At 34.2% G+C, this 20006-nt stretch overlaps 1 protein-coding gene across 1 annotated transcript; it reads right to left on the bottom strand.

The window, feature by feature from the left end:
- Window positions 1-3762: 3762 nt before the first annotated feature.
- On the bottom strand, window positions 3763-19445 carry LOC111051922 (probable proline--tRNA ligase, mitochondrial). Its single transcript, XM_039427282.1, has 6 exons — window positions 19250-19445; window positions 18353-18426; window positions 17393-17654; window positions 11006-11193; window positions 9973-10194; window positions 3763-6758 (listed from the first exon to the last, which is right to left on the bottom strand). Exons 1-6 carry the CDS (start codon window positions 19422-19424, stop codon window positions 6456-6458), a joined length of 1224 nt encoding a protein of 407 aa, XP_039283216.1. The 5' UTR covers window positions 19425-19445; the 3' UTR covers window positions 3763-6455.
- Between the last annotated feature and the right edge of the window lie 561 nt (window positions 19446-20006).

The following is a 20006-nucleotide window of genomic DNA, read 5'->3' as shown; positions in this document are numbered from 1 at the left end:
AATGGCACTTTTTTCATTGACTTCCTGTGTACCATTCTTTCTTTCATTTTCCATCTGTCGGCCTTCCTTGGCCATTTTCTTTCTTTCTTTCTCTCTTCCTTTCCCTCTTTCTTGTTTCAGGCCAACCCAAGGTGTTATGTGGACCGTGCTGATGGGTGGATGGTACCAGGTCTTCTATACATGGTGCCACTAACGGTGCCTGCAGGATACCAGGCGCCCTCCTGCAGTACATAGCTTGCCTGGACATGCGGGGCTCTGTCTGGGTCGACTGTACTTCCCTAGCTGCTCGTGGGAACCACATGGATAAAGAAAAAACTACTAAACGAAAACCAAACCCCAACTCTGGAAGTTGCCTCGCCCTCAAACCCATCGGGATCTACCCCATCAGGGCAGATTCCTCGATCCGAAATGGGTGCTTCAGGTACACAGGAGGTACTGTTGCACTCTTATGTAGAGGCTAACACTGAGAAGGCTTCTACTGATTAGAAGGCTTCTACATAGATAGTTTAGAGAAAGATGTAAATATTGAAAGGGTTTAGATGAATTTGAGAATGGACAATGTTGATGATAGGCTAGAACAAGTAAAAACAAACGGTGAGGTTCATAATAGTTCACAAAGGAACTTGAACATTCAATTAAACAGAAATATACATGAAATTGGGAAGGAACTTGAAGTTAGAATTGATAGGGAAAATTTAGAAGCAGCCAGTATAAAATTGGATTTATATTTTCAATTGTCAGTGAGCTTCAAGAATCCGTAGCAGGTCATGTGTTTACTAGTAGCCTAGTTACTGTAGATAGATATGGTTTTCAGATGCAAATTGATGAAAGAAATCCTATGGTTTTTATCAGAATTCTAAATGATTATTTAGAGAGAAATAAGATTCGAGACTGGGATAAAATTGTCAATATTCTCCAGAATAATTTCACAAAAAGTTGCAAGTTTTGATAAAGAGTGGTTTTATTTTATTAAGGAGGATCTTAACATTTTTGAAGAGTTCAGAGACAGATTCATAGATAGGATGTGGTCAAAAGATATTCATAAAATTGCTAGGCAGGATTTGATGTTTGGAAAATACAGAGTAGGAGTTGGGTTAAGTTTATCTGAGTCACAAGTAATAGTGATGAAGTAGAGGAAATCGAGTACAATATAAATTGCATGTTCACTGATTTACTTGAAGAAATTGATACAATACTTCAGGTAGGATATGAATTGGCGGAGATAAATGTCAAAATTTTCAGTAAGGATTTTCTCTTCTTTTAGATACAGGTTCACAAGTATCAGTAATTAATCAAAGAAAATACAAGAGTTGAAGAAAGACAATAGGTTAGATTTGATTCCTGCTCCCAATGTAAATATAGTGGTTGCTACAGGTAACAAGAGAAGGAAAGTGACCAAACAAGTTTTATTGGAAGTTAGTTTTGGTGAAATAGTTATTCCATAAATCGTTATTCAAATGATGTATCTAAGAGACTTCATGAGCACTGCAGGTATTGAAAAAGGAATCATTAATAGGAAGAAAGATGTGGATAAAAATAAAGTTGATTGGCTAAAGACTAGGCAAATTCGAATAATCAAGGATAAGTCTTTTTCAATATTTATGGATCAGACTTTTAAAGACAAATTTGTGGAAGTGAATATAAAGAAAAATCTCCGAACCAGACAACAGACTCCAACAGTTTTATTTTTCACTGAAAAATTAGAAGGACTCTGCCAAATGGGAAGCCAATATCTCAAGAGAAGCTTTGATATATAAAAGTGACATCTCAATTTACCATACAAGATAAACATTGAGAATGTATAGTACATGAATTTATAAGAAAAAAGTCTTCTCTTCTCTATTATCGAATCTGATATCAATTTCTTGAGATTAAATGCATGAAGTTTGACTGAAAAATCAAAATCCAGTTGTTTTTTGTATTTCAAATTTTGTTTGATGCAGTAATCCAAGATTCAATAGGATAATTGAACGTCTGAGTGGAAAAACAGTAATATTCCAAAAATAAACTGAGATAGCCATTTTGTAGCTTAAATGTAGGTCTATTGTTGGGTCGAAGAACAGTAACATTCTCATTTTTATCCAATGCTTTTGAAATAGCTGAGAAGTTTCTATTGAGTGGAAGAAAAGTAACATTCCAGGAATATTACTGTTAATCCACTCATATGTGATTCTGTGTAGTTCTAGTGCCTGCCACAGCGCTGCTGATTTTCCGCTAAAATCAGATGATACATTTGTTGTTTTCAACGTTTGTGGTTATGTTCTGCTCATGGAGTTATGGTGAAGTATGAAGTGCTGGTAATTTAAGATAAGTTTACATTTTAACACTTGTTTAGGTTCTACAAGTTCAAAGTTCTAAAAGTTCGCCACATTCTTGATTATACAATGTCATCTGACTCAGAGTCTGGTGCTGAAGAGCCTAGAAGAAAAAGAGGTAAGGTCAACAAGGATATGCATACAAAAGAGATGGAGAAGTTAGCGAGGGCAAGGGGAGAAGAATTTGAAGGGTTCACTGATGATGAGAAGAAGGCTATCATAAAGAGTGTTTATAGTGGGCGTCCTAAGAATGAGAGAGATACATTCCTTGTAGGCCTTATTGATAGGCATGAAGTAGCAAAACACCGCTCTGTGTCCGAAAAATCTAAACAAATCACATCCTCTTACAAATACAATGCTCTTAAAGGAAATGTTCGCACTGAAGTTTGTCGCAAAGCAAACATGAGCCTTCTTAGTCTTTCAAATTCAGTTGTGGTCCGGTTGAATGAGCTTGCTGAATCCAATCAGACACCCATTGACATGAGGGGTAGACATTTGAACCGAGGCAATGTTTCAAAAGCTGACAATAAACAAAATAGACGAACACATCTCCTCATTCCCTAAGGTGGCAGGTGGCACACTACACAAGCTCACCTACAACGTATTTGGATTCAACTCTAACTAAGGCAAAAATGCATGAGCTTTTTATTTTAAAACACCCTGAGCTAACAGGAATAGTAAAATATGAGTATTATGTCAAACACTACAATACTAACTACGGTTACAGGTTTGGAAGGCCTCAAGTAGATGTTTGTTCTACATGCGAGGAACTAAACACCAAGATCAAAAATCCATCTTTGAATGACATAGCTAAAAGAGTAGCTGTTGCAGAACTATTAGTTCATAAGCGAAGAGCAGGAAAATTCTATAATAAATCAAAGAAGTTACAGAAATTTGCAAAAACAGAAAAGATGTAGCAGCCATTTCATTCGATTATATGCAGAATCTCCCCCTTCCACATTTGCCAGTACAGGAGATTTTCTACCTACGCCAGCTGTGGTATTATGTTTTTAATATCCATGACATAGGTAATGGAAAGGCTTTATTTTACACCTACAAAGAGGGTGTAGCCAAAAAAGGCCCAAATGAGGTTTCTAGCTTTGTTCTTGATTTCATAAATACCATCGCGGCAGAAGTTAAAGAGTTGCATGTGTTCAGTGACGCATGTGGTGGTCAAAATCGTAACCACACTCTCACAAGACTCTTTTTGGCGTTAGTATTGAATGAAAGGTTTTCTATCATCCAGCACTATTTTCCAATACGAGGGCACAGTTTTCTGCCATGTGACCGAAATTTTTCTGTAATAAAGTGAAGTGTTCGGCGAATGGACCGTGTTTACATGCCAGATGAATATAAAAATATCATTCTGAATGCCAAGAAAAGTCAACCCAAATTTGATGCAAAAACAGTGCACAATGAGGATATTTTGAACTTCCACAAGTGGTGGCCACACTACTTTAAAAAATATTGTACTGATGTTGAGAGGAGGAATGAAAAGTTTTTGATCAGCAAGTACAGACATTTCAAGTACACCAGTGACGAGTGTGTTACTGCTTTTGAATACATAGATGGTGCACACAGCTCAACGTTTAGACTTCTCAAAGGACGACGTGGAATTATTTTGCTTCCTGAAGACAAACTTTACAAAGGAAAAGTTCCAGTCAATCCAAAGAAATTGCAGGACATTGAAAAAGTGAAGCATTACATCCCAGATCAGCACCAGCACTTTTATGATGAGATACTGCAACTTCCAACAAACCAAGCTGCAGGAAGTGATGACGATGAATGAATATATCACACATAGTTGAAGGTAGGATTTATTACTTATTTATCTGATGAATATTAAATTTTAAAGAATATAATACAAAGAATAGAAACACACAAGCAATCTTTCTACTGAATTTTTTCTTAAAAAATCTCAAATTAATGGCCTCAATACTTGTTCATAATCATAAGGTTTTTCTAATGTGCTCTTAGCATAGAATAGCTCAACCGAACCATTTAAACAAACTTAAAAATAACTATATTTTTCAACAAAGCATTTTATCTATATTTTTTCCAGGTCACCACAAAATCTGACAACAAAACCTTTACTATGGAAAAAATTAGTGAAAGAACTGAGTTTATGAAGAAAACTAATAGGTAAATTCATGATTTATTAGTGTATACAAGTAAAATTTTTTGTAGTTTTATAATGTTGGTATTCAATAAAATATTCATATTATCCCCAATAAGCAAAGTCCTTATTGATACAGTCTCTTTTAAAAAAATTAGTTGAGTGGAAGAAAGGTAACATTCCACAACACAAATTATTTTATATTTATACAACTAATACAGTTACAGATTTGCAATTCTGATATGAGATTATCAGCTCATCAATCTACAAGTTCACAATGCTAAGTATTTTTCCAAAGTTACAAGTTTACTTGATATACAGTTTTTTTTTAATTCTCGGATTTGGCGTTTTTGGAATTTTAAAAACTTTTAGATTAGCTCACTAGCAATAAAACAGTGCAATTTATGTTGAAAAACAGCTATTACTAGGAATTTTCTAAGTGGAGACCCAACAAGACCAACACAACAACAAAAAATCTGTTCTACTGTCACAGCAGAACAAGTGGCAGCAAAACTTTTAAAAAGTGGAAAATTTCAAGGGTGAAAAAGGAACTGATGAGGAGAAGCCAAGGAGAGGCTGGGGAGCTTGACCTCTCTTTCTCAATGAAAGAACTCAAACTGATTATCAAAGGCATGAAGGAAAACATGGCTGATGGTACAGATGATATAACAGAAAAAACAATTATTAGAATCCTCTATATTGGAATGGATTATTCCAATATAGAATGATTAATGCCTGTGTCAGTGAATTGAATAAATTTGTGGAGCCAAGCTGAAGTAGTGGCCGTGCTTAAGCCTGTAAGACCCTAATGATGCCATAATCTTCTGGCCGATGATTACTCTGTTACATTTATAAAATCCTCCAACGAATGAACCTGAATCGTTTTATGGGAGCAAGACACTTTGGTCAATTTAAAAAACTAAATTTGAGAAGAATCCGAAGAGAAATAATATTTTGGGCTACGGCACAATTTTTCTTTCTAATAGTGTAACGTTCTTGACCCAATAAATGAATAGGTTCAGCCAGTGCTGTTTTTGTAGCAATATTGGTTCTGGTAGGCAATGTTACGGAGGAGAGAAGGGGGTTCCGCCCCAGAATAAATTTAGCCTCAAAAAATGTGTTTTCAAGGTATTTGGGAGCAACAGAAAAAAACTGAAATTTTTCAATAATTTGTCCTGAATATTATAAAGAATCTAAGACCATCCCTACTTGGCTACATCAGAGTAGAAAGATTATTATTGTCTGAGACAGTTCAACTTCTTTTACTCCTATCTAAATTGTGATTTACTGGCATAACCTAGAGTACCGGTACGGCATTGCGGCGCGTACTGTCACAAAAACAACTCTAGTTCTAGCAAAACACTGAGAGCATGACACAAGCAAAAACGTCCAAGTTTTTGAAATTGTCAGAGGGCAAGATGCTGTAGAATGGCATTCGATAGCAGGTTTTATAAATTTCATCAAAGTAGCCCTTGTGCTTAGTTGCCTAAGACCTCAGCATACTTGACAGAGTAATTACTCAATTCGATACTAGTTCTCCAATGACACTTGGTAGAATCAACCTACCCGGTAAATATCATATACAACATTTTGAGAAAACTTTAAAATTCGTTGTTTCTCTTGTCATTTAGGTGGACCATAATATGAATACAGCTTGCGGACCGTAAGTTGAGTAGCCCTGCTATAATAAAGAATGGCCCAAAGTCAGTTGACGCTAACAATTTTCAAGGTCAGCTGTTGTTACAATTCAAACCACAGCTGTTTAGGATTTTTTAGCACAGTTTAGTTTGAGGTTTTCACGTTTGATGTTTGTTCATGATAGTGTGTTCATTGTTATTCGATAAACAATGAATATAACAACAGAACAGTGTGTCAACTGACTTATAGGCCACCCTAATGGTAACAACGTTTTGTGTTTGAAACTAACAATATTTCTATAAGTAATTTGCTACTATATATGATAAAAACATTTCTATTTACATTACATTTACATTCGGTTTGCTACAACTATATTAGATTTACGCTCAGCTGGAAGATGAATATTTCTGTTGACTAAGAAACTGCTGTAATTCACCTATCTCCAACTCATGTACTGAGTTATCATCAACACAATGAACCTCGCATTTGGGCGTCTGCCCCACATACAATTTACCTATTACAACTACAACGGGATAACCGGTCAGTTTGGCGTCATTGAGTCTTCGGCCGATTGACAAGTGATCTCGGTTGTCCCACAACACTTCATTCTCCAAGTGATGCATACTGGTCAATCTCAAGTAGAGCTCCTTGCCTGCATCCTGTGTTTGTAACGATTCCTTGCTCCCATCCTGTAATCAACGACAAATACCAAGACCATAGTTATTATCAATTTATCTCAAATTATCTATAGGAATTTGCCGGACGACATCAAGGAGACTGAGGGTTGGAGCGACGTGGTTTATAAAAGTAGGTTGGTCGAGTGGCTTTTTGGCATAGGCTGGATTGGAATTGAGGAACTGCTCCATTCACGTTTCATTTAGTATATAAGCTCAATTTAATTAAAATAAAACTTTTTTGCTTCATTGCTGGTCTTAGGTTCCCTTGCTCTCCCATTTGTAAATTTATAATCAACTCTGCTCTACTACTGATAACGTTTTTTTTTTTTTTTTTTTTTTTTGAAGAAACTATAAACAGCAGTTATATTAATTTATATAGGTTGTATAAAATATAAAGTTGATAGTACATAGCACAGATAAAGATCTATGTTACTCTATTTTTCATTAAAGAACTCACCCCCATTCACAAACGTACAGTGTTCTTGGGGGAATTCCACGCCATCTTTATACTAACATTAATTTTATAATGCATCCCTTTCTATTTAAATTAATACATTTTATTTATGGATTTTACAAATTTATGTAATGTGGAAAATAAATTGATTTGATATTACTTCAGCAAAATCTATAAACCATTATTCAAATGGCATTTTCAAAGTAAAATAATTGATCCACTGTTGAAGCATCAAGAAGATAACATCCCTCAATTATTACTAACCACTCTAAGCGGTAGGAGATTGCCTCCTCACCAATAATTATCCAAGATTCATTCTCTCATTACATGCTCTCATTACAAGTTATTATTTTAAACAAAATCCAACAATTTATCAACATGTGAAAATATTTCACTTTCTGAGCCCACTAAAAACGATAAATTCATCATTCACAACGCCCTACCATCATTATGTGAGCATCACCCTTCGCAAAACTTTTTGTCTGAAAACATTTAGTTTTCAGTTTGAAAATGACCGAGTTTTGTGTATTACATACAATTTCGGATTCAGTATCATTTCAGCTTCATTTTGGATTTGAAACTCAACATTGGTTTCAAGGAAATTTGTATACTAGGAAAATCAATATAATCACAATTCTTCAAAAAACAAATGTTGATTCAATTATTACACCTCAAGAATTGTTGCACTTTACAATGATCAACAGCAAATCAAATAACACTTATCTTGTAAATTGGATAGAAGTCATCTCTCATCATATCCGCCTCATTACCCACGCACTAGTGTAGAGCTCATGTGGGCATCACCCAGTGGCGTATCCAGAAAAAAATTTCGGGGGGGGGATCAAAACATTGGAGTAGAAAACACCTGAACTTTGAGGGAGACACCGGAGGGGGGGGATATGAAATACCCCCCACCTAAGGGGGGTCCGCCCCCCCCCCCCGGAAAGTTTTGAAAATATACCTTCAATTTGGTGCGATTTTACTCGCACACTTATTTTCACTTGAAAACACAAACATTCCATTCAAGTTTTTTTTTTTTGGTGATCAGTAGACCACGTATTATTTCGATTTTTCCTTGAAAATTTCATAGGCCAATGGGTGATTAAATAACAAATAGAATGAAATGGAGTAGAATTTTATTAGTCATTCAATTGTTAAAAATAGTGATTTTGTAGAAGGCCTACTCATTATTAGATAACAAGCTAGAATGTTTAAATTTTGGCTCCACTATTTAAAGCACTATTTCAACCAAATTTATAGGTTTAGTTCAAACTTAATTAACAATTTTTTTCAAATTTACATTGGTTTGGGGGGGGATAAAACATTTTTTTTTCAAATATTAGGGGGATGTGTCCCTCCTTTCCACGGTAAAAACTACGTCCGTTCATCGTAACCGGAGTATTCTCTAGAAGCTGCTGGAGCTTTGTTTAAGAATATGCATGGAACTGAATAAACTATAATCAACTATAAGCTATAACAAGCTATATTGAATTTCTTCATAATAAAGATGGTAAAAAGTTGACTAACTTTGAAGTGATATCTGTAGTTTCTCTATCCCCTGCTATCTAGTCCCTTCGCAAAAATAAAAGCAGTCATTCTATTCTATTCTACACACTAGACCACTACTTTTTATAAGAAAAATCTCATTGCTATTGCAGTGCTATTCTCTCATCCCTTTAGATGCTAATTTTAATTCAGGTTCCATTTCGGGGGAGATACATCCCCATATCCCCCCCTTGGATACGCCACTGGCATCACCCTCAGCAAAAAAAAAAGGGGTTATAACGACAATCTATATACAATGAATGACAAAACTCTATTGTTGATGACATAGCTGAAAGCTAGTAGTCACTTTCGAGAGGCATGGTTTTAAAGTTTTGTTCTAGGACAGTTGAGTTGCTATCATACGTTGGAACAGCGAGCAGCATGCGTTCGTCGTTGAAGTCTACCTCTCGAGTGCTTGTTCAGAGGTTGCAGCACTGCTTGCCTTTCGGAATCGGTTTAATTAGCCCCGTTATCCAGAGTTACAGAACGGAAAACAATTGTTTCGTGGGTTACTACGTTTAGAAAAACTGATAGTACAACAAAAAGAGGATCTAAATTTCCACGGCCCATTGGATCACGTGAGCTATTTGCAATCTGCAAGGCATCAGCACGCAAATTATTTTTATCCGATACAAAATGGATATAGAAAGAAAGAAAAATCTAAGTACCCTTCCAGTAAACAATTTAAAAAAGGGACTTTTTATCATTCTCTATTCAAGAGTAACCCTGATAAAAAAAGGCAGAATGGATATAATATACAAAATGGATGTTGGAGGCAATGGCTAGCTTAATCTCCTCATTTGCCCCAGAGTTATTTTTTCCTTGGGTTTTTTGAAATTCCGTGTCTATGTGAACCGTCCAAAGATCCTCTAAAAAAAACAACACACAGGTGGAAACTGCCAAAATTAACATTGCATTGTTCAAAGGGAAAGGGTGATATTAGATACTAGAAATAAGTACTCTCAGTGTATTCAGAGTGGGGAACGTCTCCTTCATGATATACTCCTCAAATCTACATGAAAAAAAACTTATCAATACATACTCACAATTTGAAAATAGATTGAAAGTTTTCTGATGCGTTTCATGAAGTTTTTAAAGAAGGAAACTATGATGCCGCACCGTGTATAACTATGCTATGTAAAAATCTTCAAAGACTAGACCATGATGCCGCAACCTGTATAATTATGCAATGAAAAAATGTTCAAAGGACACTTTGCCATCAATTACCTTTGGTGTGATGATGAGCACAGTATAGGGGGCGAGCGGCAGAGGCCATCGCAGTCCCGCCGAGGAGGAGGAGTTGACCTCGAGGGCGGCAGCGAGGAGGCGAGTGATGCCAATGCCGTAGCTGCCCATCACCAGGTCCACTGGCTTCTGCGAGCCAGCTCCAACGTAACGAGCAGACAACGCTTTCGAGTACTTCGTTCCCAGTAGAAATGTATTGGCTACCTAGCAAATAATTCACTACTCAACAAAATGCATTAATTATCCTATACCTCTGATAAGTGTTTAACCTATATTGAGATTTCAAATTAAAGTGTTAGTTTTTATCTGAGTTTGAGCCTTTGCCTTTACGAATGGAGATACCTCAAATAATCAATAACTTCAGATTGAAAAATGTATCAGCCATCAATATTTTCAGACCTACAAACTAATAAATGCACATTCACTTGACATTTCAATAGATGCATTCAACGATTATTTAGAGTATCTATATGGGAATTTTTCTCAGCCCAGTAATATTATCTTCATATATTCTAAAATGTTCGTATCAGATCAAATGTAAGGATTATACAAATTTATGAACTGGATTGTTTAAATAAGACAATTGATATTGTATCAGATATACCGGGGTCTCTTGAATCAGATATCTATTACAGAAGGCGGTGGAAACAAAGAATTGGAATCTAAGCCATCCTATAATTTCACTCACTTTTAACGTGAATCACAGTATATAACCATAATCTAATTCCAGCTTCACTGTAAATTAACTATCAAATACTTATGCCACATCTACATGTTGGCCCAATGAAGGCCAATGTCGACCAGCGCCAGGTGTGGATGGGTGGTTTGCCAGCGCTGGCATTCATTGGACTTCGTAAGGAATTGCACCTGAGCCAGCGACTGGGTCAACATGTGGCTACGGGATGATATATTATTATGTCAATAAAATTTCAATTAAACTAATGACAAGTCAAAAAATCATTGCTCTCAACAACTTTTGTGGAAATTAATGAATAGCTGTCTTAAATCATCTAACCTCTATGCCCTTTGTCTGTTTGAGTCGCGGAGAAGAGCAAGCCTTGCAAGTATCAAGTTGTGGATCAACTTCTCTGTTCCAACTGTAATCACAATCCTCGCAAGTCAGCAGCGTGTCATCGCCAATGTCTGCCACATAGTGCAATTCATGAGACTGGTCACCTCCCATCATACCACTTGGAGCAGCCACTAAAAAGGCACACATCATTATTCCTCTTATTGTGAAAATTAAATTATTGTAGAAGGAAATCAAAACCATTTACCAAGAAAATAATAGGTGGGCTCAGTTGAAAAAATCCTATTAAAAAAACCTATAGTTACTGTAATCAAATGCCACGAGGAGCTATAAGAGAAGTTTGAAAAAAGCTTCCTCTGTGATTCTCATGTCATTTGATCATGATTAAATGATTCAACAGGCTTTTGAGCAACCGGACCTAAGTCACACTCGATTGATCAGTAGTGTGTGATAAATTTTACATCAATAGAATTCATTAAATTGAATTTCATTGAATTATTTTTCAATTATATTTTAATTAGTTGTGTCATTTGCATTGTAAATAAATAAAAAAATGGTAAATATTCAATATGACGTTTTTACATCTACTTATATTTTCAAATAATGAAGCCAGCCAGCTTTCAACAAATTGGATAAATCAATGAGATGTTACAAATACCAATTATGCTTACTACAGATACCAGCAATATATATAAATGAATTGTTCAGAATATAACGATTCATTATTCTTACTTTGAGTATAGGTTATTTGCGGATTGACTTGACTATCTGTTTAAACGATTCAAGCTCAAAGCACACAGGAGACGCAGCGCGACTCGAAATAATTGAAAATAGCCCGGTTGAATACTACTTAGCTCCTTAAAAAAAAGAATCTTAGCACAATCTTAGATAATCATCTTACTTGGCAACTTGGAAATTATTAAAGTTGAATACTTAGCATCTAAGAATACGCACACCGGAAGAGCGCTACACCTACCTTAATGCGTATTAAGATTTGCGAGAGGCGGCGCGCTTCCTGTGTGCTTTGTCCTTATAGTTTTTTCAACAAATATTGTAGGACCAGTGATATCTATCTACTCTCAGATTTTTTTCTCCAACAGGGTAAGCAAAATAATATTGCAGTTTGTCATTTGAAAATTGTTCAAACTGATAATAGGAACCCTTTGCCTAATCATCTTTGACACCAACAAACCAAATAAATTGATTCAATTTACATTGTGAACTTGTAAGTATTGGCCGTGAATAAATCATGAATTATAATTTCCTTTGTGCATTCATGAAAATCAACTTACAGAAAAACATAAAAGTAATTTTGATCAATTTTAAAAAATAGTTTAGATGCGCCATACCAAACGTTCCTGCATGTGGCGTGCCAAACAGAAAAATATTCTTGAATTAGTTCTACAAATTACCATGTTAACAAACAAATTGAATTACAATTACAATTTCATAAATTTATGAAATTAAAAATATTGTAGCTTAATTTTACATATCCTGTCAGGTGAGTCAGTAAGAAGATCGGCTTGTTCATAGACGTTGCTTTTTTTACAGTAAGCTTACAGGATATTTGAGCCTATAAATAGTGAAGTCCACGTTATAATGGCAGTGTTTGATTAGCAATGATATTGCTATCCTTGTCTATCATTCAACAAAGCTGATAGCGCTATCTCTTTCTCGCTTTGCTCTGTTGCCAGATCGTTTTTTAACAATGTATAATTAATAATTAAGAAAATATTTCACCTTAATTATGGAAATTCATTATGAACTTATTGAAAAATGTAATTTCTTGCTTAATAAAATATAATTGATTATTTTCAACGTGAATGAACAGTTAATATTACATTAATAAACCTGTATCAGCTACCATTTATAGAAGGCATTGACAAGACAGAGGTTCGGCAACGTTCTTCTCCAATCTTTCTCCACTGTCATTATAACGTGGAAATCACTCTATCAGTCTACAACTAGATTCATCATTTCAAAGAAGGCAGTCTTATTGTATTTTATCCAATAACTGATCTGCTAAAAATAATCATGTAGCCTATGTTATTTTCAATTCAACAGTATCATTCCTCATTATAACATCGTCCGTTATTGATCAATTGGCATGACAATAAATTTTCAACACTAAAAAACATCAGTTGTTTTTAACTATTAATTGTTTATCAAGTTGAATTAGCTTATCAGTAATGGACAGTTTCTACTGACATTTTGTTAGAGCTCTACTCTATCATCAATTAAAATTAGTAACTTAATGTAAAAATTAAACGTTGATGAAGTGTTGCGCTGCTGATGAATTTCAAAGTCGGAGAGAGGTAGCTCCACCACCGCTGGCCTGATAAATGTTCGCCAACGGTGGTTCGGAGTTACCAATCTCAAACTCCAAATAACTGCCAGCCGGTCTCATCCAAGTCTTATCAATATCAATATAACTAATAATTATGTTACATTCAGTAGTAATAGAATTGATAGAGTAGTAGTTATAGTACTATATATAGTGTAACAGAATAGTAATTATATAACAGAGTAGAGATTATAAAAAAGAATCCATAGCAGTTATTAGTACATTAATATGGTATATTAGAAATCACTAACAGAATGGTATTACGCTACTAGTCATCTTGTTTTGAAACATAAATTCGTCACTATTTTAATAAGCAAGCATTAATCAATAAATTGAATGTGATTAAAACTACTTAAAAGTGCATTAACCGCCACATTTGACGCCACTTGTCAGAGACTGCAACGCATGTTTACATGAATGAGTTATCTAATGTAATTTACAGCAATTGCCGGTAGCTGCAGATAGGCTCATGCAAAATACAATATTCAAAAATGTCCTTTCTTTGCGCTACTATCAAGTGTCTCAAATTAGGCTACTACCCCACATTCACCGACAAAACTCAAAGGTACACGGACTTATCCCGGCACATGATTCTTCTAAAATTAAAGCATATCAGCTTGTGAATAGGCATAATAATTCACATCTACCATCAATCTACCACACCAGCATGGATGGAATGGACCAGTATTATCAAAGATAATATATAATGTCTGAATATTATCAAGAATGTGTGTGGTGGGTGTGTGGTGTCGGGTACGTCACGTGTCTGTCAACTGGCTTTATGGCGGCGCGGCCTACAAAATTACAATGCAATTATAATTTTAAATTAAGTGACATGATGTAAAAATTACAAGTTACAAAACATGGTATGATGTATACTATAAATTTGATTTCCGTAATAATCATAAATAGAACGTGATCAGACTGATTACAGAGGCCTATATTTAGTAAAAGTCAAATAGGTAACTCAAATAACTTATATAATATTTAATGAGTGATAAGAGTAGTTCAGTATGAGATCCCATCTTCTATGTAATATAAAAGGAATTTGAAAAATTATATGAAGAAAATAATGTAACTTAGGCTAATCTTATAAATAACCATTTAATTACCAATAACGATAGAATTCAAATATTTGAAAATCTATGATAGCATGTTTGGTGCTTCTTCGAAAGATACAGGCCGCTCATTCATTTCAATTCCACATTGCTTTATTCGAATTATAAGCAAAATATTCAGATCTCATTTTGAATTATAATTTTTACAAAATCGAATTGAAAATTAATTTTTCAATAGTAGGGATAAGTAGCTTTTAGACAATTTCGTTTAGATTTTGGATAAAAGTGCCCTGTGTATAGTGAGGTCCACGTTATAATGGCAGTGTTTGATTAGCAATTGTATTGCTATCCTTGTCTATTATTCTACAAAGCGGATAGCGCTATCTCTTTCTCGCTTTGCTCTGTTGCCAGAACGTCTTTTAACAATGTAGAATTACTGATTAACAAAATATTTTATATTAATTATGAAATTATTGAAAAATATAATTTCTTGCTTAATAAAAAATAATTGTTTTTTTTTAACAAGAAAGAACAGTTAATATTACTTCAAGAAACCTGTATCAGCTACCGTATGTAGAAGGCATTGACAAGACAGAAGATCGGCAACGTTGTTCTATCTTTTTTCACTACCGTTATAACGTTGACCTCACTATAGGCTAACAAGTAAATAATAAGACTACTATACAAGAACAAATAAATAATTTGAGCAAGGCAGATTTCTTACAGCTAATAATACAATAATATTCTACATGAGTTTTCTAATTCTTATTTTGTAAAAGGTGGCTGAAGACTGATGACGCAGCACACTGTGATATGCACCTGCATATTTTCACGTACTAAAATATCAATGTGGCTGATATTACAGTACATGTAAATCATACAGGGCTCAGTCGTCGTTGAGATGGCTCACTGAGATAAATGTACCTGCATATTTCAACATACTATGATATCAACGTTGCGGCTGATATCACAGTACGTTTAAACATACAGGACTAGCTAGTTGCTGATTTTCAATTACGTCTTCACTGCCACGTCCGATGTCAACATGATTAAGCATAGCCTACTTATTATTCGATTAGTCTACGACAATCAACTAATTTGCTTACAAAGGAAATACAATTTATTGAAATTACAAGCATTAATTAATGATGTTATGATGTATTATAGAAAATCTACTGATTTTGAACTAAGAAATAGTAAATCACACTGTCATAACACTCGATCAGGAAGAGTTTTTTAAAGTCATAACTTGGACATCTTTAAAAAGAGGACAACTTATAAATGGGTGATAGATACTTTATCATGCTGTCCAGTAATTTGAAAAGTCTAAAGAAAATATAAGATCTTTTGAAGCTCATCTGAAGGACTATCTGGTGAGAATGTATGTCTTTATACTACATTCAGGAATTTGTTCAGGAGTAATTTATGCGATTTCGACATTAACTGTATTTGTGTGTTGGTTTGTTCTTTTAATTTTATGTTTAATGTGACAATATTCAATGTACTTGTAGGCCTACATTTGATTAATAAATAAGATTGAAAGTAAATTTGACCAAGTAAATCAATGATTGACAATATTGTTGAGAGGTAATTTCATAATTCACTTATTTGATTAACCTTCCGGCAGTCGCGCTGTTGTAAAAATTACAAGTGTCAGTTCTCTTGCTGCACAAAACTATTGAATGGAGTGATGTCAGTGAATGAGTCACCTACGCATTCCGAAACTTTCTCCCCATCACTCCACTGAGTTGCAGTATCAACCGAGCAATGGTTCAGTCTTTAGGTGCCATTTAGTCGCGACAGTGGTGTATATGATAGGGAAAGAGAATTGTAGGCTAACACAGAATTTTAGGCTATGCTTGGTGTACCTTATTGGTCTAAGGTAATTGGCTAAATTTATATTGTATATAGGATAAAGATAATCATGCAAATGCTCATAGGCGTAAAATAATTTAATGAGATGGAAATATTAATTATAAAATTAATTAATATGTTTTGACAGTAAACAGAGAACATAACACAAAAATAAAATGTTGTAAAATACAACACGCGACTGCTTGTGTGATTGAGTAGGGCGCGACTTCCGGAAGGTTAAAATAGCTAAATATAAATAAAATTACTCGCTATTAACAGTAATTAGCTATAGCTTCAAAATTAATGGTAGACAACTATAATGCTATATTTTTACTATGATAATGATTCTCTAATTCAATTAGTATAGTAATTCAAATCAACACCTAGAATAAGTCAAATGATTTCAATAACAACAAATTCGAATATGATGTTCAATTACAGTACTCACGACCAATTTACTTGCAATATTTCATCTACAGTGAATCGTCTTGTTAAATAAGTTATTTAAAAAATCCCACTTGAATGGGCTACTTTTCTTACAAATTAATAAAAACAATATAAAAACTTGTAGTACCCTTTATTATTTAAATACTATATTTTAGTACTATATTATATACTTTTAGTTATATATTATGTACACTATAGTACAGTTAAAATATTATTTTAAATAATAAAGGGTACTGCAAGTTTTCATTTTGTTTTTATCAATTTATAAGTTATGATACATAAAAGCATGGTAACTCAATTTAAAGATTGTTAAGTTTGTAGGTATCATGAGTACTAGGCAACTACTAAGAGAATCTGGACGCTAGCTGAAGACTAATGACGCTGCACACCGTAATAAGCACCTGCATATTTCCACGTACTATAATATCAACATGTGGCTGATACAACAGAACATGTAAACATACAGGGCTCAGTCAATGTCAGTTACCTAAATTAATTGTTTTTTATCTTGACGAAGCCTATTGCATGTTTGTATAATGCTTAATGACTGATAAAAATGCTTATTCTCAAGTCATTCCCAAAGGTTTCAAGTACTTTTTGGAAACTCACTATTAAAATTCGTGGAATAAACAAAATAAAAACAGAAAAGGCATAATTGAATTTACCTGCCTCTTGAATAACTAATTCCAATATGATCAAGAAGCTGTCCATAAATCTCACATACATGATCGTAAGTCTTTTGTGCCATTTCAATTGTGGCATCGAATGAATATAAATCTTTCATCATGAATTCTTTACTACGTATCAATCCGTACCTGGGTCTCATCTCATCTCTATACTTATTTGTAATCTGATAGAGTCGAAGCGGCAAATTGCGATGTGATATGACAGGAACTGTGGCTAGGATATTAGCCAGTGACTCCTCATGTGTCTGAAAGTAAAACGATAAATATACTCAACATCATACTACTAATAAATAGGACATTTCTTTTAGTAACAGTTGAGACATGAAATATTAAAACAGATCAATAATAACTGGAAAATAATAGAAAGAACATGATTATTTATTGATAAGGATAATTCTGAGTTCGAAAACTGTACATTTACATTTCATATTCATTGCAAGTTCTACACCTATTACATGAGTAGAACACCGATTTAAATATGATTTAAATACTAAAGTATGGTACTTCAAGTACATTATTCTAATACTAGAGTTTGTTCTACTAAAAATGAAAGATATAAAAATATGATTGTATTGTTTTAGAAGGAATAGAATTAACTTCGATAAAGATAGAATGAGATCGTCCATCCCGGATGGTGTAGTTGGGCTACCTAAAAAATGTTCTATTCAAAGAAAATTTTTTATTTCATTCTAAGATATTTTTTTCAACTACGGCAAAGCTTTACCAAGACCCATCAGAAATTTGATAGTACTATGAGATTCTGTCAGCTGTTCAAGATGAACGATGAGAAAGAGAAATGCACGATGCAAGTTGCGAGCCGTTCGCATGGAGGTGCAGAGAAGTGTGAGAGCATCTTGAATAGCTGCCATCAATCATGAATAAAATTAATTTTATCAAGACTTGTACAGTTCAAAGTCAGACTGAAAATATAAATAATAATTACCGGTGCTAAAACGAACATTTTCTTGTGTCGATCCAATACTTTGAATATTTCTTGTCCCGCAGTATCCAGTCTACCTGTAAAATTAACACATGATTTGATTATTTATCTTCAAACCTACAGAAGATGACAAGAAAATATTTATATTAAACATAACAAGCATAATACTAGTTATTAGTTTATAAATTACATTACCCAAGCCTTGATTAGCGTCAAAAACCTCTCGACAATAACATACGAATCAAGGTTTCTGTAATTTGAAAAAAACAACGACAGTCATGTTTTGGATTTTCAATCAAAATAATAACAGAATAGCAGTCAACTTCCTTTGCATTCATAGTTTCAATCAAATATAACAACTTTCCATATTGCTATTATTAGGCTATACAATTATTGTAGTTGTCGTAGATATCAAATTTGAATAAATTTGATCGACTTTGAATTAACTGCCTCTTAAAGATAAAAAAACATTATTTATCCATTTAAACATAATTGCGATTATTAAAAAAATATGTAAAACTTCCAGGTCGGTTTTATTTTTATCAAATAACTTGCTAGTATCATCATAAATAAGAATACATGTAGACATGCCATAAGAAGGAATTAAATCTCAACAGTTCAACAATATTGAAGGAAATTAGAGAAATCAAGCTAAGAATAAACCTCGTAATCATTCAACAATTCACTCCAAGGCCGTTTCCATTCCACTTACCGATTGTCGGCCGACACTCAAAATTGACCTCCGGTTCGCTAATTTTTATCAACAGCTGTTTCTTCAGCCATCAGAGGACAATTCTGAGTTACGGTCAATTTTAATGAGCCGACAATCGGTCAAATGTAAGAGCGGCCGATCTCAGGTATTTTGAGTGCGCATAGTTATGAGATTAATACATTGCTCACCAGTCTTTTTCCATAAGCTGCCGTCAGTCAAAGATGGAACCATAATTTTCTGAGCTCCCAGTTTCCTCATGTGACTATCAACAATCTTGATAAGCTTTTCAACTGATCTGAGTCCTAGAGGTAGAAGGGAGAATAGTCCATTATGACTTTGATGGATTATTCCTTGGCTGACCATCAGCTGAAAATGAATGATACGATTGATTGAAGAGAAGCGTTTAGAGAGCGTAGTTTACAGTCAACTAAGTTAGTCAAATTGATGTTTTAATTATGAAAAAATATAATTGAATAAAACATTTAAAAATTATGATGGAGTTAAGAGCAGTGAGAATTATTAAAGTATTATTGGGTGGCTCGTTGGAGTAACTGATAACGCGCCGGTCTAATAATCAAGAAAACCAGAGTTCGAGTCTCGACCGGGGAAAAAGTTTTTTACTACAGCAATCACATAGATACGGCAACCCCGTCTTTCAGAGGAGACGATAATCAGTCGGTCCCGACAACTTAAAAAGTAGTCATCTCTCACATCATTCCTCTCACTCATTACCAACGCACAAACCCAAGAGCTTATATGGGCATCACCCTCAGTATTATTAATAAAGTAGAGTACAGTATACATATTCTTAATAAAGGTTGAATAAGCTTAGACTTGACGCCAACTATAAATTGAGATGACAACTGAAGCCATCCACGACCAAGTTACTTTCAATATGTTTTTTGCTACTGGCTAATATAGGCCTACATGACTACCGTAAAAAAA

Source organism: Nilaparvata lugens, chromosome 4 (genome assembly GCF_014356525.2).
Source record: "Nilaparvata lugens isolate BPH chromosome 4, ASM1435652v1, whole genome shotgun sequence".
NCBI classification, from domain to species: domain Eukaryota; kingdom Metazoa; phylum Arthropoda; class Insecta; order Hemiptera; family Delphacidae; genus Nilaparvata; species Nilaparvata lugens.
The sequence above is the reverse complement of the archived record's forward strand: the minus strand, read 5'-3'. Positions and strand labels throughout refer to the sequence as shown.